This window comes from Hippopotamus amphibius, chromosome 1 (assembly GCF_030028045.1).
Source record: "Hippopotamus amphibius kiboko isolate mHipAmp2 chromosome 1, mHipAmp2.hap2, whole genome shotgun sequence".
Taxonomy (NCBI): Eukaryota; Metazoa; Chordata; class Mammalia; order Artiodactyla; family Hippopotamidae; genus Hippopotamus; species Hippopotamus amphibius.
The window spans coordinates 163,908,453-163,934,847 of NC_080186.1; the positions used below are offsets into that span (position 1 = coordinate 163,908,453).

General features: G+C 46.4%; 1 protein-coding gene across 1 annotated transcript in view; it reads left to right on the plus strand.

The window, feature by feature from the left end:
• Nucleotides 1–26,395, plus strand: part of SPOCK1 (SPARC (osteonectin), cwcv and kazal like domains proteoglycan 1) — a 517,559-nt gene that overhangs the window by 341,679 nt on the left and 149,485 nt on the right. Inside the window, exon 5 of the mRNA XM_057748448.1 lies at nucleotides 12,706–12,820. Within this exon, the coding sequence (XP_057604431.1) occupies nucleotides 12,706–12,820 (115 nt within the window). The remainder of the gene's footprint in view (nucleotides 1–12,705; nucleotides 12,821–26,395) is intronic.

A 26,395-nucleotide genomic window follows, 5' to 3' on the forward strand; every position in this document is an offset into this window, starting at 1 on the left:
ACATAATGTCAGGGGACTTGGGCTCAGAAATGATGAGCCAGACTTGGTCCCTGGCTTCACAGAGCAGGACAAAGAAGTGATTAAGTCCATGGGCTGGGGGCCATTCACGCACTCATTCCACAACCGTTTTTATCCTTATGATATTCCAGGCTGTGTGGAGGTGAGGGGCAGGGAGGTGTGAGGAAGAACGATATAGTCTGTGGTCTCCTGAGGCTTCTACTAGATTTTGACAGGATTAGAGTCATATCCCAACTTTGCCACTTATTAGTTGCATGACCTTAGGCAAGTTCTGATATTTTTTTCTCATCTATCAAGTGGAGATAATACTGGCCTCGTAAGGTAATTATAAGAATGGAATGGTTCTTTGTATCAGACGTTGCAGTCCAGACTCCAGAGGCATGAAAGCATACCAAGTGTTTGAGGGCTTATGAGTTGTCTGCAGTAACCGAGGGCAGGTTTGGTATTGGAGGAAGAGGAGAGAATGGGCAGGAAATGGGAACTAAACTTTTAAGGGAAGTTTGAGGCCAGATTGTGGAAGACCACAGAGTCATGAATGAAGCTCTTTCTTTAAAAAAAATTTTTTTTTTAATTTAGAAGCCTTAACTTTAACAAAAACAAGAACATCGATTCCCGCCCCCCCCCCTTTAGTGAAAAACAACTTGCAGCCATTATAGTATCTAAAGGTGATTATCTCCCTACTCTGTCTTACCGGCTGGGTACCCAGTATTTACTGCTAAAGAATGAAAATGAAAGATTTTACTCCTTGTGTTTACTCCATGTTTGTCTTAGGAAAGCTCATAGGTACTTGCCCATAATTTATTATGCATCTGTCTTCCATGTGCAGTCTAGACCTGATTTATATTTTATATTAGCAGTATCGGCCTTAGCTTAGAGTAAAGTAAGGGAGGGAATTGGCCCTTGAGTGGCACATTGGTGAAGAGACAGGCAGGAAAGAGAGCTAGTTGTGAGCAAGGTTGGAACTATGAATTGCTCAGCTTATTTGGACGCATGTGGAAAATTGTATTTTGAAATGATTGAACAGTGTGGGACACAAAAACCAGAGGAGCAACAAGAACACACAAGATTTAAATGATATGGTACTTAGTAAAACCTACAGTGGGTGATGCAGACATTCTTCTCAGTTTGAGGTGGTTTCTAAAAGCTTAGAAGGTGCCCCAAGAAACCTCAGCTCCAATCAGCACTAACTTTGTCATGATTGCTTCAATGTTAACAGTTAAGGAATGGAATTTAATAACCTTGGGAACCATCCCAAGAAAGCAGAAATGAATGTACCCTAATTGGAGAAAGAAAGGACTTGGAAATGAATAGTCTCCAATTACCCATTTAAAAATCCAGAGCCAGGAGTTTCTGAAAACAGTGGGAGGGATGAAAGTAATAACAGCTTTAATTTTGCTAGTTGTACCTGGAGAGCCGCATATGTTTTGTAGCTCATTTATAAACCTCACCCTATGCTTGGCACATTGAAGGCTCTCAAAAGAGCTTTGGATTCTGCAGGGTCACTTCTCTAAAAAACCTTGGGGCCTTTCACTAGTGAGACTGCGATAGAGCCCAGGGGCAGATGGCGTGGGGGCGGGGGCTCTGTTCCAGGGGGCACGGGATACATTTTTGACTAACCAGCTTTAACTGGAGCTGCTTTCTGGTCTTTGCAAGAATGAACAATTTGCTTATGAAGGTTCTTTGTATGTACTTACACTGCTATTGATTTTCCATCTTAGATGTCAGTACCCTGGAGAGCTCTCTGATTCATTCTAGGACCTTTAAACTCAGTAAACCCTTTAAACACTTTTCAAACTTTTCTACCAAAACGCCCCTGAGGGCAAGTGAGAGCAAATACCTATTCTGAGATTTAGGGGGCAGAATCCACTGTAAGCCCCTACATTTTAAAAAAATATATTTATTTATTTATTTGTTTGGCTGAGCCAGGTCTTAGTTGTGGCACACGGGATCTTTAGTTGTGGCATGCAGAATCTTTAGTTGCAGCATGTGGGATCTAGTTCCCTGACCAGGGATCGAACCTGGGCCCCCTGCATTGGGAGCACGGAGTCTTAGCCACTGGACAGGGAAGACCCAACCCCATATGTTTTTGAAACCTCTTTGATACAAGTTTTATGTGAATTTTGCATTCTATTTCATAATAGACCAGTGATTGTCTTAATAATTTTAAAAAAGTTTAAAGTTTAAAGTAAAATTACCTACCATCTAGTAACATAGATATTGCAGGGAGAGTCACTGTGAATTTGCATTCTCCTTGGCCCACCACAGTCTGAGAAGCAAGGACTAGATTAGATTGTGGAAATCAGGGAAAGGAGACCAGGCTGTGATAGATACATATGGTGTGGGACAGCCTGTTTCCCCATTTTCCACTGCTTTTTAGCCTTGTTGGGAGTGTCCAGTAAATTAACACCATGTTGCTTAACTAGAGCTCTGCACTGAGGGTCTGCTCTTCAGAATGCCACACTGCACAAGGCTCTGAGAGGTCATCTGAGCATCTCGATCTCCAATCTGGGGCAGGCTTTCCCCGCAGAATTTACTGTTCTGGTTTCAGTTAACACCTGTTCCTGCCTCTATAGGATGAGGTGGAAAGTGACCAGACATCCTCTGGCTGGGATCAGAAGGCAACAACTTTGTCCACCAAACCTGCCGGGCAGAACCTTGCTGCCCATTTATCCCCGGCATACCACATGTTACCAGCCTCCCTGGACTCAAGCCCTTGGCTGCTGGGACCAACCATGTTTGTCAGATTCTTTCTCCTTGATTATTCTTTTTTTTTCTAACCTTTAACCAATGGCACTTGAATATAGGCCCTTAGGATACCTTAACACTCAAACTCCTTGACTCTCCAGAAGAGACTTTTGAAGGTGGAAGACTTTCTTTCAAAAAAGAAAAAAAAAAAAAGAGTATGACCATGTGGGTTGTGCTTTTAGTGAATATAACTTAGGGGAAGGAAAGGTTTTTATTCTTCATTTCTAGACCTTACAATCTCTGAGGTGAGACAAAGCAGAGCACAGCTCTGCTAGAGATACACAAAAGTCTTAGCTGTCATACGCTAGTTTCAGCAGTGGTATAGATATGGTTAATCAGCAAAAGTGTTTGGGGTAAATTGGGCCCTGAGCTTGATGTTCAAAAAGGAATTTTAATGTTTCTTCCTGTGGAGATGAGTCTAACATTTGGGACTGGAAAGGCTAAACAGCATGATAGCTCCTGGATCTTGAGTCTCTGAAATGCCTGGGGTCCCTCGCCCTTGGTGTACCTCCCCTTCCTTTATTTGAAGAACTGGTAAGAGTGGTGAGGATGATAACACACACCATATGCCAGGCCGTGCGCTCAGCACCTTTTGTGCATTATCTCATCAAATCCTCACGACACCCCAGTGAGGTAGATCTGTTGGTCTGCAACTGAATCCTAAAGAGGCGAGTGACCCGTCAAGATCACATCAGCAGGAAGCAGACAGCTGTGCCTCTCCTCTCAAACCCTCACCTCTCTGATCCAAACCCTTGGGCAATCTTCCAGGTGCACTAAGTTTTTTTTTTTGGGGGGGGGAGGGCATGGTAGAATTAGTGGTGTTTCTGAATTCCCCCACTCTTACATGGTCAGCGACCGTGGCTGCAGAATAATGGCAGAATCACGCTCATTAGCGCCAAACGAGTTTGTTCTCTCGGAAAATCTACGTGTTTTATAGGAATTTTAATTGCATTAACGTGAAGCACAGGTACAAGAGATAGACCTTATGAGCTATAACACTCTTTTAAGAATACCTTTTTCCTGGAAATATTTGATTTTTATTGTACTTTTTATACCCTCTTATTTTCGCAGGTTAAGGAACTGGTCTTATGTATTTTAAGTAATCCTGTCTCCTTTGTTCATAAATGTCTTATGAATAATTTCTGTCAACTACAATGAAATGGAACCCAAGTGCTTTTACCATTACAACATTTTAATAAATTCTGGACATTTTGATAGATAAAAAGGTTAAGACTTCTCTGTGCCTAGTGTCTTGTCCCTCTACTGACAGCTGTGGCCATCCTCAGGTCCCGTTGTTCGTGCTGGCTTGTCCTGTCCTGTGTCACCACGAGGCATCCTGAATTTCCCCAACAGTGACATGGAACATATACAGACTCCACAAAACCCACTCACAGAAGGAACCACAAGGCTCACCTGGTCCACATTGTTTCTTACATCAGAGAGAGAGAGAGAGAGAGAGTTCACTGGGTGTCAGCATTGCCTTGGAAAGAAACTTTGACTTGTATTCATTATAAAAATCATATAAGTTTATTCACATATCCAAGTAGTTGGCTTTGACTTCTGCTGGTACAATGTTTTCTTCAGAGTAGGAAGTTCTCTTGGGGATCCTATGGGTGACATGATTCTTGGGGGAGGTGGACAGAGGGGTTCCTTATGCTGCTGCTTGCTTGGCACTGTAGGTGTCACTTTTATCCCCATCATAAGCTCTTTTCGTGAGTGGTGTAGTGGCTCCAAGGATCGTCTTTGGTGTGAAACTCTGCTAGACTGAAATCCAGACTTACCAGCTCTGTGACCACAGACAGGTTATTTAACATCTCTGTGCCAATGTCCTCATTAGTAAATTCATAATAAACTGATCTGTGTATCAGTTACCTCAGTGGTGAGTTAGAATGACAGTACATTATTCTACAGGTTGGTGGATGTCTCTGTCTCTGTTGTCAGCCCTTTGATGAGGTGATGCTTTATGTAATAAAATGCTCCTTTCTTCCCTTTTTCCCACTTAGTTTTTCTCCTCTCCTTTTTCTTCCTTCCCCCTCCCCCACTTTTGAAGGAAAATCAATTTCTTGGTGAAAACCCAGAGTGATGTCCTTGCCTTCGCCATCCCAGAGCAGCTGGGGAAAGGGGGAAGGTGTGAGGTGAAAGCTTTGAGAAAGGGGCACTGACGCTCCAGGCTGATAACATTTTGTGGCCTGTGGTTTTAGGGCGCTTGTTCCCACAGCTGCTCTAGTAGACCCCTCCTAACGCGTTCTTTTCCAATAATCAGAGTGAGTAAATTAGCTGTATTGGACTTGTCGGTGGTTGTTTATAATGTCTCATTCTGCACAAGAGCAGGGGGTTAAAGGCCTTCCCTGCCACTGCTACTAGTTCCAGCCTGGCACAGGGCATCCCTGACTCTTGCATCTTAGAGGCAAAAATGCCATAATCTCACGGGGCTGGACACTTACTCTTGCCCTTGACGACGGTCACGCCTTGTCATTGTCTCCCTGCTGTAGAGATTCTCCAGGAAGCAGGAGACTCTGCCTCTTGCGGGTACTGTTTCTAGGCTACTCAGTGAGAGGCAGCAGTGGTGGTGGCCCGCAAGCACAGGGCGGCTGAATTCACTCACAGCTTATTGCAGGGATGGCCTCAGGAGATAGAGGACATTCAGGAGAAACTGAGGGCCGTGGTGTGCGAGGGGGTAGAGGCTGTGGATGGTGCTTCTTTTCAAGGGAAGCAGGATAGGAAAGGGAGAGGACATCTCCTTTGGAAGTAGATAGACCTGGTTTTGAGCACTGGCTTTGCCATTTATTAGCTGTGTGGTGTCGGGAAGTTACTTTGCTATTTCAAATCCATTTTCTCATCTTCACCTTCCTTTTTCACTTACCGTACCATAAACATCTACCTATGGTAATACATATAAACCTATTTATTCCTTTATAGTAGCTAGACAGTATTTCATAAATGGATGTCTTGTAATTAAAGTATCCATTTCCCTATAGATGGTATTATGTACTGAATGCTTTTTTTGAAGCTATTATCTTCATTGTGGCTGTATTTGGAGATGGAGCCTTTAAGGAAGTAATTAAGGTTAAATGAGGCCGTAAGGGTGGGACCCTGATACAGTCTTATAAGAAGAGGCATCAGAGAGCTTGCTCACTCTCTGAGTACACTTGAAGAAACTCATGTGAGGACACAGTGAGAAGGTCTGCAAGCCAGGAAGAGAGCACTCACCAGAAACTGACCCTATTGACACCCTGATCTCAGCCTTCCAACCTACAGAACTGTGAGAAAATAAGTTTCTGTTATTCCAGCCACCCAGCCTCTGGTATTTTGTGGCAGTCTGAGCAGATGATATAGATGAACATGCAAGATGTTTACAATTTCCCTTTATTGTAGACCATCAAGATGCATGTTTTTGCTTAACATTCACCTGCTAGGTCATAAAATGTTTCTTTTTTCCCTTCTTTCCATTTATTATTAAAAATTTTCATATATATCAAGAAGTTGAGGGAATGGTATAATAAACACCTATCTACCTATGTTAACAGTTGTTATCATTTAAAGACATGGTTGAAAAACTGCCTTCCAAAAAGGCTCTTCATAGTTTATACCACCCCCTGCAAACACACACACAGACACACACACACAAGAGAGAGGATGCTTTTAGTTTTAACAGAAAGAAATAAGTCTTCAGACTCTTGGTTTGAAGGGGAAAGAAAAGGTCTTCTCCCAGGAGGGTATTTTTGGTCAGATGCTTTTTTTTTTTTATAAATTTATTTATTTTACTTATTTATTGGCTGTGTTGGGTCTTCGTTGCAGCACACGGGCTTTCTCTAGTTGCTGCGAGCGGGGGCTACTCTTCATTGTGCATGGGCTCCTCATTGTAGTGGCTTCTCTTGTTGTGGAGCACAGGCTCTAGGTGCATGGGCTTCAATAGTTGCGGCACACGGACTCAATAGTTGTGGCTCACGGGCTCTAGAGCACAGGCTCAATAGTTGGGGCATATGGGCTTAGTCGCTCCGTAGCATGTGGAATCTTCCCAGAGCAGGGCTCAAACCCGTGTCCCCTGCATTGGCAGGCGGATTCTTAACCACTGCGCCACCTAGGAAGTCCGAGATGCATCTTTTTATCTTCTTCCCCTTTGTCCTTGTCTGTCCTGTATCCCCACCCACTCCCCAGTCCTTGGGCACACACAATCAGCCTTCTACATCACTCACCTGTCTGTCCTATTTAGACACACGGCCAACAGGCCCCTTTGTTCGGACTCAGAGAACATGGCCAACCCCTTGATTTGAAAGCTGAGAACCGTGATGGAAGCTCTCCAAGCTGCCATTCTTTCATGGTTCCAGCAAAATCCTATGGGTGGACTCTTCTGTTTTATATTCTGTGAGGCTCTGTCGTCAGCTAGTAAACAAGCCCCTCTGGAGAGGGGAGGAAGCAAGATGCATGCATGGGTTACCATGGGGACAGACAAGCTGTAATAAATGTTTGAGATCTTAGCTTGACAAGGTTTTAGCAGTTTGGAGTAATTTCTTTGCCAATCATCCATTAAGTCACTCCTAATGAATCACTGGGAGTGTCTTTGCTCTTCAGATGAACCTCACGTGAGCACGGTTCAGGCAGAGAGCAACCTTAAAAGGAACAAACAGACAACAAACAGTCATTAATTTGTCAACTTTTTGCAAATTGAGTGGCATTTTGTCAGAGGAAGTTTCCACAAGTCACCGGAGTGGACCGTCAGTTCACAGTGTGCTTTTAGACTAAATCTTTGCTTCTGGGTCTCACCAAGTAGCTTAATGTTCTCAGGGAAAGGGGTCACAGAGGTCCCTCAGAGGAGGAAAGGGGACGCTAAGAGTTGACCACTGGGCCCTCCACGCTGACACCCCTCTCATTTGGAGGGTGAGAGTGTGCAGTGTGTCTGTTCTCATCAAAGGACCACTTTCTACGTAAAATGTGTATAAAGGGTTCTCTCTTCCTACCCCCTCGCCACCAGCTTCAGCATGGGAGGCTGTGCCGTGTGTATCTTCACTGTGGAAACTGGCAGCCATGCCCCACCCCCCCCCCCCCGCCCAGAGTCCCCACTGTGGTTTCAAGGCCCCCCCCCCGCCATGATGACGCTGCCACCCTCTGCAGTCCTGTCCCACACCACCCTGCTCCGGCCTGCTGCCAGCCTGATGAAACACTGCTGTTCCCCATACTTGCCACGAGTTATTCCTCTTACCTCTGGAAAGGGAGCTTCCTTTTACCTAGAATGTTCTTCCTTATCCTATTACCTGGGTTAAACCCACTTTTCCATAGATGGCACTCTGTCCAGGAAGTCTCACCTGACCCACTGAAAGGCTGGATAAGGTGCCTCCCCTGTCTCCCGTAACATCCAGAACTTGCCCTCATATTACCTGTCTCCTCTGTTGAGCTGTGAGCTTCTGGAGGGCGGGAATGACATCTTGTTCACTCTAGAAGTGCCAGCCTCCAGCCTGAAAAAATGGACCTGCACAGAACTGATGCTCTGCAAATACTAATGGAATGAACCCAAGCATGTGTCACACCCCCAGGTGACTCTCAGGGACCCTGCGGTCAGCCCACAAGATGGAACATCCTCTCATCTCAGCATCTCTGAGGTGGTACCCTGCTCTGCTGTTCCAGGTATTATGACCAGTTGCCAGTGAGCTTATAGGATGTGCCCAAGGACAGCAAAAAGGCTTGATTCAGAATCTTAAAATCAATGTAGCTAATTAAAATTTAACTCATACTGAAAAACAAGTTCAGAAACAATTATAATTAAAATATCACTGCCTTTATTGAGGCCACGCAGTGAGCTTAAAAAAATAAAATTAATTAAAAAAAACCTTACATGAAGCCTGTAATTAATTGGCTTTTGAATTCAATGTTTTTCAGCTTGACAAATTTCTGCTTAAATTAATTCATTCTTGTTTTTTTTTTCCTTTGAAAAAAGTTGTAGAATTTATTGAAAAAATTAATTGGTCATGTATGCCATGCCAGTTGACACTTGATTGGTTTTTGTGCGTGGGCAGGAAAGATGAAATTAACCTCCTGTGGGTGTCTGCTCTGTGTTAGGCATACTCTCTTGTTTGAGTCCACATGAGTCCTGCAGGTATTACGGTAGGAGAGATAGAGGGGACATAAGGCTTTGGCATCTTGTGGGGATTGCTGCGTCCTGTCACCAAGCAGGCGCTGGGGAGGAGAGAGACTTGGAGCCCAGTCTCCAGAAATCATCAGCACCTTGACAAGGAAGCTTCTATCCCTGCTCAGGGTTATCACTAACTCCCAGCCCTCTCTCCCTACCTCCTCACCTGCACAATTTCCCTGCACGTTATTAAAGGACCTCTCAAATGCCACTTATTATTCTGATCTCCTAGCATTCCCTTTAGAAGGTGGAACTGCACAGCCCTGCCCAGTACAGGTGCAGGTGACTTTCAGACACCGCAAGCCTTGGGACTGCTGGGAAAAGCATATTTGAGAGGCAGCATTTACATGCAAGTGGCACGCTCCTTTACCATCCTCATCACCTTTCAATCTCAATACTGCTGTTTTTTAAAAACAAGATGCGTCCTGGTGATTAAATAAATGCCGACAGCTTGATTTGTTACTGTTTTGTTGTTCTGTGAAGTTCATTTACTCTAAATAATTCCCATGCATGTTTGAAGTATTCAGACCCCGGTAATTAATTTTTAGCAGACTTGATTTCTATATGCAAATCGTTAAGTAAGTATGTGTATGGAGTTAAATAGCTGATGATTTTTAGTTATTAATATTTCTGGTTGGAGTTCTCTTTTTATTTTTAAAGACATGTTCGCTTCAAAAATTGGAGGAGGGCAATCTGTAGTATTAGCCTAATGGTAGGGTGACAGATGTAGCAAGGCTGCAGAAAGAAAATTGACAACCACTGGTCAGATGACTCCTTGGAGGGTTGCTGCCTTCAGCGGGGGCGGTGGGCAGAGGGTGCAGTTGCCCAGGGTCAGCATCCCCACCTTCCGGGGCTCACTGGGTCCGTGAGTAGCACATTGTGGCATCCTGTGTGGCCCAGCCTTGGCAGCACCAGCCTCCCGACTGCCCTTTACTTTTGCTCCTTAAGTCTCAGCCTGCCCTGAGGGCCTCTCAAGATCATTGGAGCATCTGGGCTCAATGCTTGGTGTAAGGTGGGGCCCCACTTCAACCTTTTTTAAGAAGACTCCAGGTGATTTTCGTGCAGCGGGCATATTGTGGTGCGGAGTTTGGGTTCTGGAGTCAGCCGACCAAGTGTCACATACCAGACGCCCCTCTCATCTTCTTTGTACGTTGGGCACGGGAACGGCAGCCACCACTGTGGGTGTTTGCGAGAATTACGTACGATAATCCAATTAGAGGGCTTATTCACTGCCTGCGTGTCAAAAGCGCTGGGTGCGTGTGAGCTATTGTTCTGGTTATTATGAGGGTTTATTATTCACTCTGGGAACAAAATCCAGACACACAAAAAATAATGAACACCTGCGAGGTGTTTACATGTTTCAGGTCTGTTCCCAGCACTTATAGAGATGAACTCATTTCACCCTCGTGACAGTAGGGACGGCTATTACCCCATTTTACGGAAGAGGAAATTAAGGTATAGAAGGTTAGGAAGCAGTGGAGGCAGCATTCGCCTTGACCACTGGGCCTGGACTCTGTCTTCTCCTTGCTTTGCTCAGCTGATTTACTTTCCTTGAGATTGCGCTGCCCGTTGAGGTCATCTGGATCCCAGTGTGGACCTTGCGTGTCTGTGAAGTTGGCTGCAAAAGCAAAAAGCAGCTCCAATTCAGCAATAAATCTTGTCATATAGTCCTACAGATTTTGAGACCCACTACCCTAGGCCAGCCGGCTGTTCTCCATCTCTGAGATCTACTCCAGTGAAAATCCCAGGGGTTCTCTGGCACTTGACACCTGTCAGGGAAATGCCTCACTTGGTACCTGTGGCGGGGCTGCCAGGGGCCTGGTGTCCAAGTTTCTTCCGATCCCTAAGTCTCTGTCTTCATCCTGTGGTGGCTGGAAGTGTGAGAAGGGGCAGCGAAGGGCCGGCATGGTCATCCTCAGCGGTCATCAGGTCATCGTCCATTGTTAGCTTGGTGTCGTGTGAGTCTTGGAAAGCAAGTCACAGCTGGGTGACTGCCGCCCTGGGGTGGAGATGGGGGGCAGCACACAAGAAGGTTACTGGCCTGAGACGCACCAGCCTCCTGGCTTCTCATGAGGATGTCCCAGGAAGCAAGAGAGTTCTACCTGGGACTGGGAAGTCCCTGCTGCAAGTTTCTGGAAGGCCCAGCCTCAAAGGGCTCTGAGGGCAGACACAGGCCCCCTGCCACTCACTTCCCAGAGGGGAAGCCCTTAGCTTAGGAGCCCGGAGTGAGCACCCTGTCCCTGCGGCTTTAGCCTGTCTCTCTTGCAGCCCGTCTCCTGCTGCTAAGCGCCAGGCCGCCGGGCACATCCACTGGAGAGTAGCGTCTGCCAGGTGACTCCCCTGGGACCACGACCTGGGTCTTGTTGCTCACCTGAGCAGCCTGAGAATACACCTGGGCTTTCTGTTTTCAGAGGCTGAAGCTGTTGTGGTGGAAGGAGCCACCTTGAGCTGTTCCAGTCCCAGAAAGAAATGCCTTGGGATGTAGTGTGTTCAGGTCCCTTGGGGAATTCCCGGCAGACCTCGGAAGAAAATCGCATTGAGATTCTGGGCCTAGGGGGCTGCCAGGAACCCTGACATCCTCTCAGTCAGCGCAGGGGGGTCGTCATCCCCGAGGGGCCCCGGGGCTGGTGGGAATCCTCCCCTCTCTTGTAGCAGTTTTGCACCCTGCTTGCCATGCTGATTTGTTTAACGGGATGTTTGTGTGAGGTGGGTGTGGGGAACGGGACCTCGCCTGGCGGTGGAGAGCAGTTGACAGATTGACCACCTGAGAGGCTTTAGGGCTGGAGCTGGGAGATGGCACAGCTGCTTTTGTTGTGCAGAGAATTCCCTGTGGCCTCTTCTCTGTCCTGATTAGCGTGTACACCTCGGCCTGCGGAGTGTTGCTTAGCCAGGGGCCCGCTGCTCTGCCTGTTCCAGGAAATGCTGCAGGATATGAGCGGCTGGCTCTGGAGACCCTTCTCCCGTGACTTGGTTGAATCAACCGCCGCCCTCATTATTCCCACCCACAAAGCCCACTTTCTAGTCTGATTGAATACTTTAGGATTGTCCGGACGTGCCTCCCTGCCTTGGCGTGTGCTGGCCACCCTGCCTAGGTTGCCTTTTTTAGCGTTGCTTTTTAAGATCCTCCCCATCCCTCAAGATCTAATTCACATATTAATGCTTCATTAATCCTGGCCCCAGAAATTGATCTCTCTTTTTCTCTCAAGCTCTGTTATCATTTTATATGCCTGTCATGGCCCTTATCTAATGTTCCCTTGCACGATAAATATTTATGTGTCAGCTTTTTTTCCCCGCCCAATTATATCATCAGTTTGTGTCGCTCAAAACTGTCTTGTATGTCCTGAAGTTCTTCACAAAACTTAAAATAGGCTTGTTTATGCTCATAGATTGTGTTGATGGAATTGAAGCCAAAAAACTCCATCCTCTGGGACTTTCTACATTATAGGAAATAGGTAAAATTGGACACAAAGCCAAAAAAGCAATAGCAGACAAATAACCAAAGAAGGAAATGTAGCTTTTGGTCCTTGGAACATGCAAAATTCTGAAGGATTTTTAAAAGTAATTCCTGGCCAAGATGAAGATAGTGAAACTCCCCAATGCACAAAAGAATCACTCTCCTGATGTTGAAGAAAAACACGTGGAATAGACACAGAATTCCCCCTGGTTTGGGTTTTCGTTCCAATCCCCACCAGCCTAAGTAAATAGCGCAGAGTGCAAACACATAGTCTGTTTATTTCCCACTTGTTTATTTGAGTAGCAATAGAAATTAAATTTCCCTGGAGGTCCTAACTCCTCTTTTCATGTCCTTTTTACCTCAGCTCTGGACCCATCCAAAGACCCCTGCCTGAAGGTGAAATGCAGCCCTCACAAGGTGTGTGTGACCCAGGACTACCAGACTGCCCTGTGTGTCAGCCGCAAGCACCTGCTCCCCAGGTAAGCCGCAGGCTGCAAGGCGCTCTCCAGCCGGGGGATGTGGGGTGCCTGATCTCTGACTGGGGGACAAGGGGGAGGGGAGAGCAGGTGCTTGCCTCTGTGTCTTATGTGGTATGTGGTACATGCACTCTCGCTGTGGTATGACTCTCAGTTCTCAAACACATATTTGCAAAGAAATTACTATCTTAATTTCCTGTGAATCAAATTTGTTTCACTCTGAGCTCTCATTCGAGCAGATGAACAGAGAATCCCTTTCTGGTCATTTGGGGGCCCTTCCTCCTCCTGGGGTGACCTCAGGATCCAGGAAGCTTCTAGCTAAGAAAATGGGCTGTACCTTTAGTCTCCTGGTTGCCACTGACATCCTCACCATGATACTCCTTTACGGTCCCTTGAGGTGGGGGTGGGGGGTTCTCTGCGTCCATGCTCCATGGGACATGGGTATCTTTGCCAGGCTGAGTCCAGCCTCCTCAAGACAGCTACTCTACCATTCCTTCTGAGAGCATGTTTTTTGATTTTCTAAGGGTGAAGCACCTGATACCCCCTACCCCAGCCCAGGGGAAGTCTCTCCCCTCCTCTTCAGGGTTGCTAAAGCCTTTGTCTCTTACCCTCCACCCATTCCCAGCATCCTCTGAGCTTAGGCTTTTGCAAATGACAGGAAGAGCCTTTGAATTCAGGCTACGTCGGGTCTACCTTCAGTCCTGCAGTCATACAGTGTAACATACCCCCAACCGCCCACCCACCCACCCCAACAAGCTTGCTTTAAGAATGGAGTTGGTTGGGGTGGGGGTGGGAAAAGGGTGATTTCAGTGTCATTTTTGCCCTTCTCCCTTTACTGCCCGTACGATGGAGAGATACTGCGACGGCCATTGGAGTTACACGCGCTTGGATTTGGCAACTTCCTCTGCCATTCCCCTGCACTGCACCATAACCTTAGACAAAGAAAGCAGGCTTTCTGGAACTTGATTCCCACTGAAATCTGCCTCCCTGTGACTTGCTCCTTAGTTCCGGTTTGGCCCTTGGACCAGGCAGGATGGGTCCTGCCCCGTGTCTTAGTTCTTGAAGTCTGAGCAGTGCTTGCCCCTTTGGCTGCCCGCTTTGGGACATGCTTTAATTTCCCTGAGTCCCCTCAGTGGATTCCTCAGAACATGTGTGGGGAGCTCCCATCCTCTGGCAGCATGGTCCAGCAGAGAATCAGCACGGGGGGCTGGGGGGCCCTGACAGCATGGAGCAGAGCTCCCGCCCCCTCTGCCCCTGCAAACATGGCACCTGCAGCAACAGACATAGTCTCTGTGGTCACCTATAAGCAGTCAAGCTTTGTCTCCATAAGACTGAGATTCAAGGTATTATAACATGGTTTGCTCTTCCCCCAGTCTGGAGTGTTATCCCTGGAAGTAAAGATAGGTCTCACCCCTGAACCCTAGTATATGCCAGGCATTGTGCTCAGAGCCTGCATCCTTGAATTCCTCCATCCATTTTGTCAGGTTGATACTTATTTTTGTCTTCATTCTAAAAATGAGAGAGCTGAGGCAGAGAGAGGAGTTAGTCATTTGCTTGTATATCTAGTAAGTGGCAGCCGTGATTCAAACCCAGGACTGTCAAACTCCAAAGCTTATGATTTTCATCAGTACCATGTGTTGGCCTTGTCATCAGATCAGTTTTGTCTGTCCATTCATTCCTTGTCATTTAACAAACAGGTACTGAGTACCCACTATGTGCCAGGCCTGTGTTAGGCCCTGAGGCTGCAGAGGTAAACAAGAGACCCTATTCCTACCCTCAAGGAAAATCAAGTTCACTGCAGAATGGGATGTGAAAAACAAATTTTTTTTTTGTTATTCAAAAATCCTTTTAAGGGATACATATTCTGAGAAAACGCTCCTAGATTCTCCTGCCACACATGACTTCTTCCTTCTCTGAAGGAGGGAGAATGTGAACTCCTTTGCTGCACATAAATACTCTTTGGAATAGTGTTGTTTTGTTCAGCCATCTGGTTTTGTGTGTGTGTGTGTGTGTGTGTGTGTGTGTGTAACATGGGCAATCCATTGCCTGTTTCCTCCTAGAATACAGCCCTTTCTGTAAGTCCCAGACAAAAGATTTTTATTTATAAGCTCAAATCTGTTTGAGATAGAGGCAGCAACCCCATTGGTATTCAGGCATATCCAGGTGTAAATGGTGTTTTTCTGGGCACGCCATGTTTCTGTGTTGGAAGCACCACCACTTTTTTGCTTGTGTTGAAGGCTTAATTCTCATCTCCTGCGTCTCCTGGTGGCCACAGAATTACAGTGGCTAAGAGCATAGCTTTGGGAATGAGACCATTCTAGGCTCCATTCCCAGGCTGGCTACTTTCTAGCTATGTGACCTTGGCAAGTTACTTACCTTTCTGAATCTGGGCTTTCCCAGCTGTAAAATGGGTTTGTTTTGTTGTTTGTTTGTTTTGTTTTATTTTTTAAGCTTTTTATTGGAATATAATTGCTTTAACTGTTGTGCCAGTTTCTGCTGTACAACAAAGTGAATCAGCTGTATTTATACATATATCCCCATATCCCCTCCCTCCCATGACACCCCCCCCCATCCCATCCCTCTAAGTCATCACCCATCATTGAGTTGCTCTCCCTGTAAAACGGGTTTAATGAAAGTACTTACCCCTTTCCTCTTTCCATTTGCTGGGATACATCCTTCAGTAATTCTTTCAGAGAGTAAAACTTATCTGCAAGTTTAATAAAACTATTAGTTTTACTAATCCTTGCATAGGACATTTTGTGTGTATTTCTTTTGTGAGAGGTGAGGAAGATGGGGGTGTATAAGGTACATAGTCTTGTGTCACATGATGACAACTAGCCTTACAATTACTAAAACAATTATGGTAATAGGTATTATTATTACCTGATTCATTCTGGAAGGTCAGCCAGAAAACCCTCAATTTGTGTGCTCCTGAGAAAAAGTAGCTCACACCAAGGGCCCTGCCTGATTTCTCGCTCTGGCCTTTGGAGTTCCTGACTGAGGAAGCCAGCTGCCCCCTTTGTGATTCACAGCAGGTGAGGACTTGGAAGAAGGCCACATTTCTGACGATAGATACACTGGAAAAACAGCCCAAAGAGGAGGCTTTGACTGAGGGGCATGCCCGCTCCGTCATCAGGATTTGGGAGGTGGCCTGCGCCAGGGGAGGCTCTACAATGGTATTCACTGTGGTTGTGGGTCTAGCCTCCCCACTCCCTCCCTCTCCTAGCTGAATTACTCAGCCCATATCAGCCCAGTGCATACCTCTTATTAGGGTCTTGGACACCTTCCCCGATGAAACATCTGTCCTTCCGCATAACATTTCAGGGGCCCCTCTGACAGGGAGGCCATGTTGACAACTCTATTTGTTCATCAATCAGGGAAGTAATCTTTCTCTCTGTGAAACGTCTGTAGGCAATCCCGTCAGCCAGTCTGGCCTCTGCAGCAGCTCACGAGGTAAATCTCACCTGCCAGGCAGTCAGGAACGCACACACATGGAGAGGCAGCAGGCTGGCCTGGGGCTGGTTGTTAGTCTGCAGACTCGGGCTGTCTGTGCAAGCGGATTGAGACGGGAAGACAGTGCATCTGCGAGAGAATTTCATTAGCTTTCTTTGCCCTCGGAGATTGAGTGAGTGGAGAAGCGGTTTGACACACGCATCTGTGGCTGCACAGTGTCAGGGCGGCTGGACAAGCAATTTCAGTGGAGGACCGAGTGGGGCAGCCAGCCCCTACCCTCCGCTGTAACGCTTCCCTTTTATTAGGATAGTATTTGCTTTTGTAGTTGGTTTCATTGAGAGGCTTCCGCTAAATTCACATTGCCATTGGAGGATTGTCTTTGGAAATTCTGTGTTTCATCTCTTCCTGCTGTTGAGCAGTATTGAGTGGGGTTGGGAGAGGGTAAATTCTTTGTAGTGTGTTCATCTTTTAGGTGCTCCACGGGGGCCGTTTATGCACTTAAGAGCAGCGTGAAGGCAGCCTGGAGTCACGAAGCCTTCTCTTAAATGACTTTTTCTTAATATTCTAATTTATTGTTGATATCACAGTAGTTGATGCTTATTACAGAAAACACAAAAAGTATAGACAAGTAAAAAGAAACAGGAAATAGCTGATGGTCACATAATCTAAAAACAGTAATTAAAATATTCCAGCACATTGCCTTCCATTCTTTCTTCTAGTTGTAGGTTTTGTCCATTGGTTTGTTTTTGTTAAAACTTGCTTATTGACAAAAAGCAATACTGTCTATAAAAATTTGTATTGGGCTCTCTTCAATTGATATTTATTATATAAATGAGTATTTTATGATACTATAGCACTTTATAGGTATAAATCTTAGCGATTGTATAAGGTACAATGCAAAAAATTAACTTGAAATGGATCATAGACCTAAATATAAGAGCTAAGATGATAAAGCTTTTAGAAGAAAGCAAGAGCAGTAACCTTGGGTTTGATAAAGGTTTCTTAAATAGGACACAAGGAAACCATGAACCATAAATGCCAAAAAAGAAAAGAAAATCAACAAATTGGATTTCATCAAAAGTAAAAACTTTGATCTTCAAAAGACACTGTTAGACTAATAAAAGGACAAGCCACACTAGGAGAAAATATTTGCAAAACGTATGTCCAACAAAAGATTTGTTTCTAGAATATATAATGAAAGCATATGTCCATATAAAGACTCACAAATGTTCACAGCAGCTTTACTTATATAGCTAAAAGCTGGAAACAACGCGAACGTCCATCAACAGGTGAATAGATAACAAGTTGTGGTATATTCATTGCAATGGATTAATACTCAGCAATTAAAAAAAAAAGAATGAGCTATTGATACATACTACAACCTGGACGAATCTTATAGTAATTATGCTGTGTGAAAGAAGACAGAAAATTTATATTGTATGATTTTCATTTACATGAAATTGTAGTGGATATAAGCTAACGTATGGCGACAGAAAGCAGATGATTGATTGTCTCGGGGGTCAGGTCATTGGGGTGCCGGGGCATTCTCCAATGCTCGATAATACAAAATGAACCATGGGGAAACAGTTAAGTCAAACCTCTACTCTTAGATGCCAAAGATCCTATTGGCAAATGGGTTTGTTTGGGGGAGAAGAGTTTTTAATGCAGCAATGTGTTACTCTTCCTGACTTAAGTTTTAGAAATATCCTCTTAGGTCTTCTTAAAGAAATACCCTCTTAGGGTGTGATTTATGAAAAAAGTGGACAGAAAGTCATACAACCTGCCAAGGGATCTGCTCTCAGGAATTCGCTGCCAGTGGGATGGCTCATTCTGATTTATTGTTCTGGGAGGGTGAGAGATGGGGAGGGCTTCTCCCTACAGAGCGCTGAACATTGATTTTACCTCTCTGTTGCCATTGATTTTCATTTGGAGAATGGAAAATTGAAGCATTTGTTTTAAGTTTTCCAGACAAGCTGCATTCTCAAATTCTGCACGTGCATTGTGAACGGGAGGAAAGGATGTCAGGGTGGGACCTTTTGGTGTCTGAGTGCACCCTCGGAAGCCTTCTGGGAGCAGTGGGAACTAATCTGCTTTTAAACAAGGAGCTGACAGCTGGTCTTCCCAATGGGCCAGGCCTCTCTAACGTAATGGCCCTTTATCTCTACTTCCTAATTATCTGGAATAACAACGAATTCTCCTCACCAGCGAAGAATTCAGATCCAGTCGAGGGTGGCAGTGCAGTAGACCAATCTGAGAGCTCTCTGTCTTTTATGTGAACTTAAAAAAAAGAATCAAAGTGTCTGAGGTCAGAGAGAAGTACATCACAGAATGTGACTCAAATACCAAACTCTCAGAGGATATTTGAAAGGATGATGGTTATTTCATCTCAGTTTTGTTTTACAACAAAGCACTGCCTCCTGCTACAGGGGCTTTGAACGGGTTGATTATACACACACACGTCTGTCTGAGTTTGGGAGACACATGGCCACGTGGAAGGTGGGTGATTCCTAGGCTTCCTGGTGCTTCACAGTTCAAGGCACTGTTTCTAATTACCAAGCAAAATGTGATCATGCCCACATCCCTTGCTACGATTTTATATTTATGTAGCTCATACCCTTTCTCCAAGGGGCCTATGAATTGCTTTGTGTTCTGTGCTAACCTCGAGGGATCTTTATTTGCCATGTTCTCTGGGTAGGGTGCTAATGAGGGCTTGGTGCTATTTCTAGGCTATTTGTGGAATCATTGCTGCAGAGCTCTGAGTCTGGGCCCACTTCTGAATCAGCCACCATTCTAAACAGAAAAACCACCACTTGGTCTGTTGTTTTGCAGATACCTACTACTGGGCACTGAGGAAAACATAGGGAGAGTGGTTGGTTCCAGAACTGCCACTCACTGACCACCTGCCACGTTAGGCTCACTTAACAGAAGGGACCTTTCTGATTTCCCACAGTGGTCTGCGGGTCTGTACTATAATCCCCATTTTACAGATGGGACTATTGAGTTTCCATAAATACCTCCCTTGGTTGCCCAGGGCTGCAAGGGGCAGGTTTGGAAGCAGGATGGAGGGATGCCATACAGCTTCCTCTGCTGTGGAGCCGTGGGTGTGAGCTCTCACTGCCTAGTTTGCTTTTGCCTGCAGTGCTGCAGCCTAGCAGCCCACCAGCCAGTCTGTTCCTTATCCTAGATGCCCGCTGCCCACAGGCCTGGGGCCTTCTCTAACTCTAGCCTCTTATAGAGCGATTGGTGGGGTCCTGGGTATTAACCCTGTTTCCTCCTTTCTGCGCCAAAAGCAATAATTCTGGATTCATTTCTCCCCTTTGTGGTTTTTCCAAAAGCAGTCATTCAAACTACATGTCACTTAAACACAGAGATATTTAATTACTTCACTGCAGCCTTTTTTTTTTTTTTTTTTTTTTTTAAGAGCAGAAGGACTGTATGCCTCTGCCCATGAGGACTCAGCTGCTCCTGAGGTTCACTGAGCAAGATTTCACAGCTCAGGCAAGCCAGTTACCTTCCCTCTGCCTTTGTTTTTCCTCTCTGAAGCTCAGGGTATTGATTAGACGAACTTGAGGACCAAAGCAGCAGAGAGTGAAAAACAATTCATAATGGAGATGTGAATAATTGTGTGGAATTTTAGTCCCTTGGAGCAGCGGAGAGGAGTGAGAGGCAGATCTTACATTGGAAGGGAGATTCACTAGGCAAGTTTTATAAATGCATTAAAAATACATCAAAATCACGACTGCCGGTAAATTGTCCCAGACCCATATCTTGCCCTGTCTTGGTTTCCTTTTTTGTTTTGTTTTGTTTTTTTTTAAACCACGCTGCTGGTGCCAAAGCAGTGTTACGTCTGAAGACAGGAGTGGATGAGGGCAGGGTTACCTGGCGAGGCCTTCTGGTTCATCTCATGGCCTTCTGCCTGGTTGGGCAGTTTCTAGGTGAGGCTCTCAAGGACCAGAGCCTCTGCCCTGCTAGAATCCTCTCCAGCAGCCTCCACCAGGCTGCCATCTCTGCCTCCCGGGCTGCAGTGCTGGAGAAGGGCCTCCTTCCAGAGAGGGCAGTTCAGTTTCTAATAGACCCCAAGCACTGGATCCTTGTCTTTTTTTTTTTTTTTTTTAATCAGGTACAGTCTGGAGGAGATGGAGAATGTTTTGTGGTGGAATTCTCAGAAGGTGCATGTGCCCAGGTGCAAAGCTGCTGGAGAGCTAGTGAGCTGAGCATCTGTGGGAATGGGAGTGGTTGTTGACAGGGCCAGAGACTGGTTGAACGCTGCTCTCGCATTTCCTCCCGGTCTTTGTTAGACAGCATTAAGTGCACCACCCTGCTCTGTGGTTCTTCCCCAGATCACTGGGCTGCAGTTGCTGTGCTTCTTGGTGCCTTTGCATGTTAAGGAACGCACAGAGGGGCATGTTTCATGCATCAAATTGAAATGGGTTAGAAAGAGCAGGTTGAGGTAGGTGTGCCGGTTTTGGAGAGGTCATCGCGAGGCGTGATTTCCACCAAGGCTCAGGGCTTGCTGGGTGCCACAGAGGTGTGAATCGTCATATTAGCACATCCACCCTTAAACATGAGGAAACAGACAAGCTCAAGCCCCCCTGCAACTCACCAAAGGTGTGTGTTGCCTGCACATTCTGGGCCACTTTCCAGGGTCTAGAGAGAGCAGTGTCCTGGTATCCAGGGGAGCTGCTGTGGCCTCAGGACACATCATCATCTTTTACAGAAGTGATCAGATTGATTTTCCTCCTTTAATTTATTTCTGTTTTAATTTTCTTAAACTTCTTTCCTTCGCCTTTGTTATTAATAAATCTACTGTGGCCCGCTTGCTGCTCTGCCGAAACTCATCAAGAGCCCAACTCACAGGTTCCCAGTTTAGACATTTTATATCAGATTAATTCAACCAATGAACCATGAAAGACATTCTTTATGGATATCCGGCACCAGAGTAGGGCCCATCTGGGGCACTGACCATGAGGGTTCTGGGGCCAGAAAATGGACTTGGGATGATTTAGATGGGCATCCGAGGCTATCTTTAGATGTACTTCTGTTTTAAACAGAATGTTCTCAAGCTAATGTCCTGTCTTTAATGTTCCTCACAGAGGGGATGGGCAGACGGCAAGGCCTTCCATGCACAGAGGGACAGGAGAGATGAAAGTTAATTAGTTTGGGGACCTTGGTACCTTTCCAAGGCATACTTTTAAGTGATGTTTTTCACAGGTACCCACTGAAATGAATGTGGCTCTTTTACTGAGGAGTGGAAGGCCCCTATTCCAGCCTGTCTTTTCCATGGTCCTGCTGCAGCTGGGGTGCTGGGGTGTCCTGCATCCCATTTATTTGATGCAAGGGAGGAGGCTTTGGCTCACACCTTCATGGCTGTGAGGATTCCCAAGTGGAGGGCAAAGTGACAGGGCTCCCTTCCAGCCTGGAACTAGTGTCCTTCACTTGGCAGGAACCAGGGAGGCCATCTGTGATGGTGATGGTGATGAAGGGCTTTCAGGCTTGAGTCCCTCCTGTCATCACATTGGCAGGACTAGTTCTCAGAAACGGGCTCTCATGCACTGGTGATGGTGGGTTAAAGGTCACTAGTTCAGATTCCACAAAGTTGGAATCCATGATCATTTCTTTATTTAGCAAGTATTTATGGTGCTTTCCACTTGCCAGGCACTGCCGTGTGTTCGGAATTCTGTGATGAATGGATACAGTCTACCCTTGTGGAGATTAAAGTCTGTTGGAAAAGACAGCTGCTGTATAAAGAAAAGTATCATATAAATTGTGCTATGCATTACGTAGGATAAGATTCACAAGAGAGCCATTTTAGGTTAGTTGAAGGGGATGAAAGGTGCCAGCTGGGGAGAGAATACAGAGTAAGGAGAAGTGTTCTTGGAGGGGGGACCAGCCTTTGCAAAGGCCCTGGGAAGGGGAAGGGTGTTGGTGTCCTAAAGGAAGTGAGAGGAGAGAAGCCTGAGCTACAGGAAGGCAGTGATGGAGGGGGCCTGGCTGCATGAGGCTGGGGAGAGGGGCAGGCTCCGATCCTGCAGAGCCTTGAAGGTCATGGACAGGGTTGGCTCTTAGGCCAGGTTTGAAAGGAAGTTTTACGTGGCTTTAAGCCAGAGAGTGACATAAAAGTGTGGCTTAGGGTGGACTGGTTTTTTCATTATTACTTTTGGATTATAATTTATTGCAAAAGCTTTCAAGAAAGCATCCAAATAAAATGACAATTGTCTATGAATTGAAGATTTAAAATGACCATTGTTAACGATCTGGTAAGAGTTCTTTATAATATAATTGACAAGAAAATATTGACCGAACTTTCTTGAATTCTTGTTCTTCCAGCCAGATGGTGTGCTATGTGAGAGGAGCTGGTGGATGCTGGGTGTCCGTGTGCGTGTGTGTGCGTGTGCTCACGAGACGATCCGAAAGCTCCCCTCTTCGGAGCTTGTAGCCCAGGGGACGAGGGACACAGTGCATACAATCTAGGCTAGAAGGTAAAAAATCCCAGGAACTGAAGTTAAAATTCCAAGAAGCCACTTCCCTATGCAGCTGCGGCCGGACCATGGGTAGAAGCAGGGAAGGGGTAGCATGAACCAGTGGTATTTACTAGTATTCCTAGTAGTTTAAGAGCATGTGAGGATGCTGGCTCAGATGCTCTGTGACTTGCTCAATCCTGCACAACCTTTACGTGGCAGAGATGGGGGAACCAGGGCAGGGCTGCCCGAAGCCCATCTTCTGTGCATAGGGCCACTCTGTCCTCTAGACGCTTTCCTACGTGGAATCTGCATTTTCTTATCAGAGGATGACCTTAAAATAATGCTGGAACATAGTAGGTGTGCAATGAAAGTCTCCCATCTGAGCCTCCAGTTGCTCAAGGAACCATCAGGTGGGGTGATGATCCTTTCCGGCCTCACGTGAGCTCACATCTGCAAAGGCCCTACCCTTTTCCATGTTCTGACTGGTTGGTGTCCGTTGTCGTGGTTAGTGAGTTCCTTCCAGCAGAGTACATCCCCCACCCAGACCCCAGTCATGCTCATCTCACTTCCTTGTAATGCATAGTTCCCTCTGGAGTGTAACTCCAGGTCTTGGTACTCCGCAGGTGTTCGCAACATACTTAATGGATGAATGAATCAGTTGAGTCAAGAAAGGAGCTGAGGATGCAGAGCCAGGCTGATGGCCTTCGTTAGAAGCTCCTGATAGGTCAGCTGACTTGTACAGTGATGCTCTGAGGAAGGGTTAGGGCTCTTCATATTGTGAGGGCAGGCGTGCATCCTATTTCCCTTGTTTTTCTGCATAGAACTTACCACATTCCTAGACACAGGAAAATACAGAGCAAGCACCTGTGAAACCCCACAGGGAATGTGGAGGTAACACGTATGTCACTGTGGTATGGAAGTGGCGCTGTTCTTAAGAGAGGGCCTCATCCCCAGGCCCTGCTCCCTGCCTGGTCCTGGTGGCTGGCTTCCTTAGAGCCTTGCGTCTTTGCCCTCCCTCCCTCCGTGCTACGTGACTAGATATATCTGAAGGTCAGCTGTCGTGTGGGGCCACAGACTTGGCCTTGATGGTGATGAGGTGTCACCCATCTCATCAATCCCTCAAGTCTCTCCGAGCGGGGGGTCTGTGTTTGTTGCAGGGCTGCAGCATGGCCTTTGGATCTGCCTTCAGGAAGGAAAAAGGGAAAGGGTGCATACTGGGGACCCACTCTGCCAGCTCTCATGAGCGTAGCCTCTGTAGCTTTCCATGACTCCCCCGAGGCTCCTTAGTGTCTGGCCTAAATTTTCTCTCCTACTTCACCCAGGAGGGCTGCAGGCTCCAGAATCTCTTCTCTCTGAGGAGAGACTCCTCTGCTCCTTGGCCCGTGGGACTGACCCTTCCTGTCCTTGAGAAGACAGAAGAGGACTGCCTGCAGCCCATGGTGCCCGCTCAGCTGGGAGGAAGCCTGAAAGGCAGTGGGCAACGTTCTCATGGGTCCCTCTTCTGTCCCGGGGAGGATCGTGGTGCAGAGGGGCTGGGTGATGAGCTGCTGCTGTGTGTGAGCCCACAGTGCACCTGCACACTTATTGGGGCATGCTGAGGTGACATGTGATTTCCTGCTAATCAGCTCACTCTCTAACTTAAGCAGTTTCTCCATGTGCCATTTTTTTTTTCTCACTTTGTGTTATGGGGTGAAGGTGGCTTGCTGCTCTTAATGGCTCTGTTGATTACCTATGGGCCTTTGGTGGTGAATCTAAACACTTCGCTGCAGAACAGGTCTCAGAGCCGTACTTGGTAGATATCTCCAGAGTGGTAGGTTGGAATAATGGAGTGATACTCCCTGAAGGGTGCAGATTGGTTTAACATTTCTGGTGGGTATTTTGGCCTCATTGGCCCCATGGTTCCATTTTGGAGACTCTGTCTCATGGAAGTAAATAAAGATACACATAAAGATTTATATTCAAGGATGTTCAGTACACTTAACTACAATATTAAAGAAATAGAAACAACCTCCCTCATTGTCTATCATAGAAGAATGCTTAGACAAATCAAAATGTGCCTTCTGTAGAATTCCCTTCCTCTAGGTGACCTCTGTTTGAACTCTTGCAATATTGGGAGCCTCTCTCCCCTTCCTAGTTGGACCCTCTGTCCTTAAACAGCTCTCACTCTCTATGTGAGATATCTTCCTTATACTGAGTCAGAGGGTTTTCTGACTTCTATACATTGGTCCAGATTCTACTCTGGAATAGCATTAGGACACAGGGTTACTGCTTCCTGTGCCAACACATCCTTGAGCATCATGTCTGTACATGGGAGCAGCTGGGTACCTGAATGAGCATAGTCCAAGGTGGCCAGTGATAAAAAGAACTGCAGGGCATGAACAAGGGACTGGGAACATGGGACAAGCATGCTCAGGGGAAGGGGAGGGGCTGTCTGAGACACCTTCTGAGAGGAGTAGCATTGGAGCCGGCCCTTGGGAGAGGGTGGGAGGAACCTGGCAGGAGAAGGTAAGCGTTGGAGAAAACACAAGACCAAGGGGGCTAGGCTTAGTTCTTGGCCCCCCACCCAGGAAATTCCCTAGCAGTGAGGGCTGCAGAGGGTAGAAGGAGCCTTTCAGGGGCTCTGACCTTGACTGTGAAGAAAGCTTTCAGATCAGGTGAAAGTTATGATGCAGATGTCATGGTGCTGCATGCTGCGGCGCTGTTGGTGAATGGCGCCATGTTGATGGTTTGTAGATGATGGTGTTCAGCTGGATCTCCTTGGATCCATGTCTCTATGAGCTTCCAGCCTGTCTCTGGGCCTGTGCTAAAAAGGCAAGTATCCCTGATACCATCTACCCTCCTCTGCTTCATTTTGCTGACTTGTTCTTCCTGCAGTAGATCATATGCAGCCCTCCCAGAATGGAGTTGCTTTGCTGCTGGTGACTAGAAAACAAATGTGGCTATTTTTCCCCTCATACACATATCCCATAATAATTAATTGCCCCCCAGGAACGCAAGCGCATATTTTCTAAGGTAATAGCAGCAGAACCAGCAATAGAATTGCACATGCCTGTACTCACCCTCGTGTGCGCACCTAAGCTCACACACACTTAGCTGGAAGCCGTGGTAGCAAAACCCTCAGTACTTCTGGCCCCTGTGTGAAGAGGTAAGATGGTGAACACTCAGAGAGGGAGGCAATAGAAATTCTCAACCCTGGGCTTACTTGCTTATCATTTGATTTTTTTCTAATTAGCGTGTCCATTGCTAAAGATTTCCTCTAAGTTCTCAGGGCTAGAAAGGGACCTCGCTTTCTTGGGCCAGCAAGCAGAGACAATCGGCAAACAAGAAATCAAATGGGGATGCCAAAGGTCCGTGGGTAATAGTAACAGTTTCTCTTCTGCCCCCTTTTAGTAGGCAGAAATGGATTTTTAAAACGGTACACCGCTACCCATTATCCTAAGGGAATAAAGAAAGCTCAACTGTTCACTCACGTTTCTCTAATAGCTGCTATTACACCGCTGGCTCGGCACTTTTTGTTAACAAAGCAGAATTTTAGTTGGAGCCCGTGTGTGTGTGTGTGGGGGGGGGGGGGGGTGTGCACCCACCTGCTTTTGCCTGCAGGTCCCAGTGGCTGAGCTTTTCAACAAGCTGAACTTTGGTTTAAAACCCCACCATCTCTGCCTCA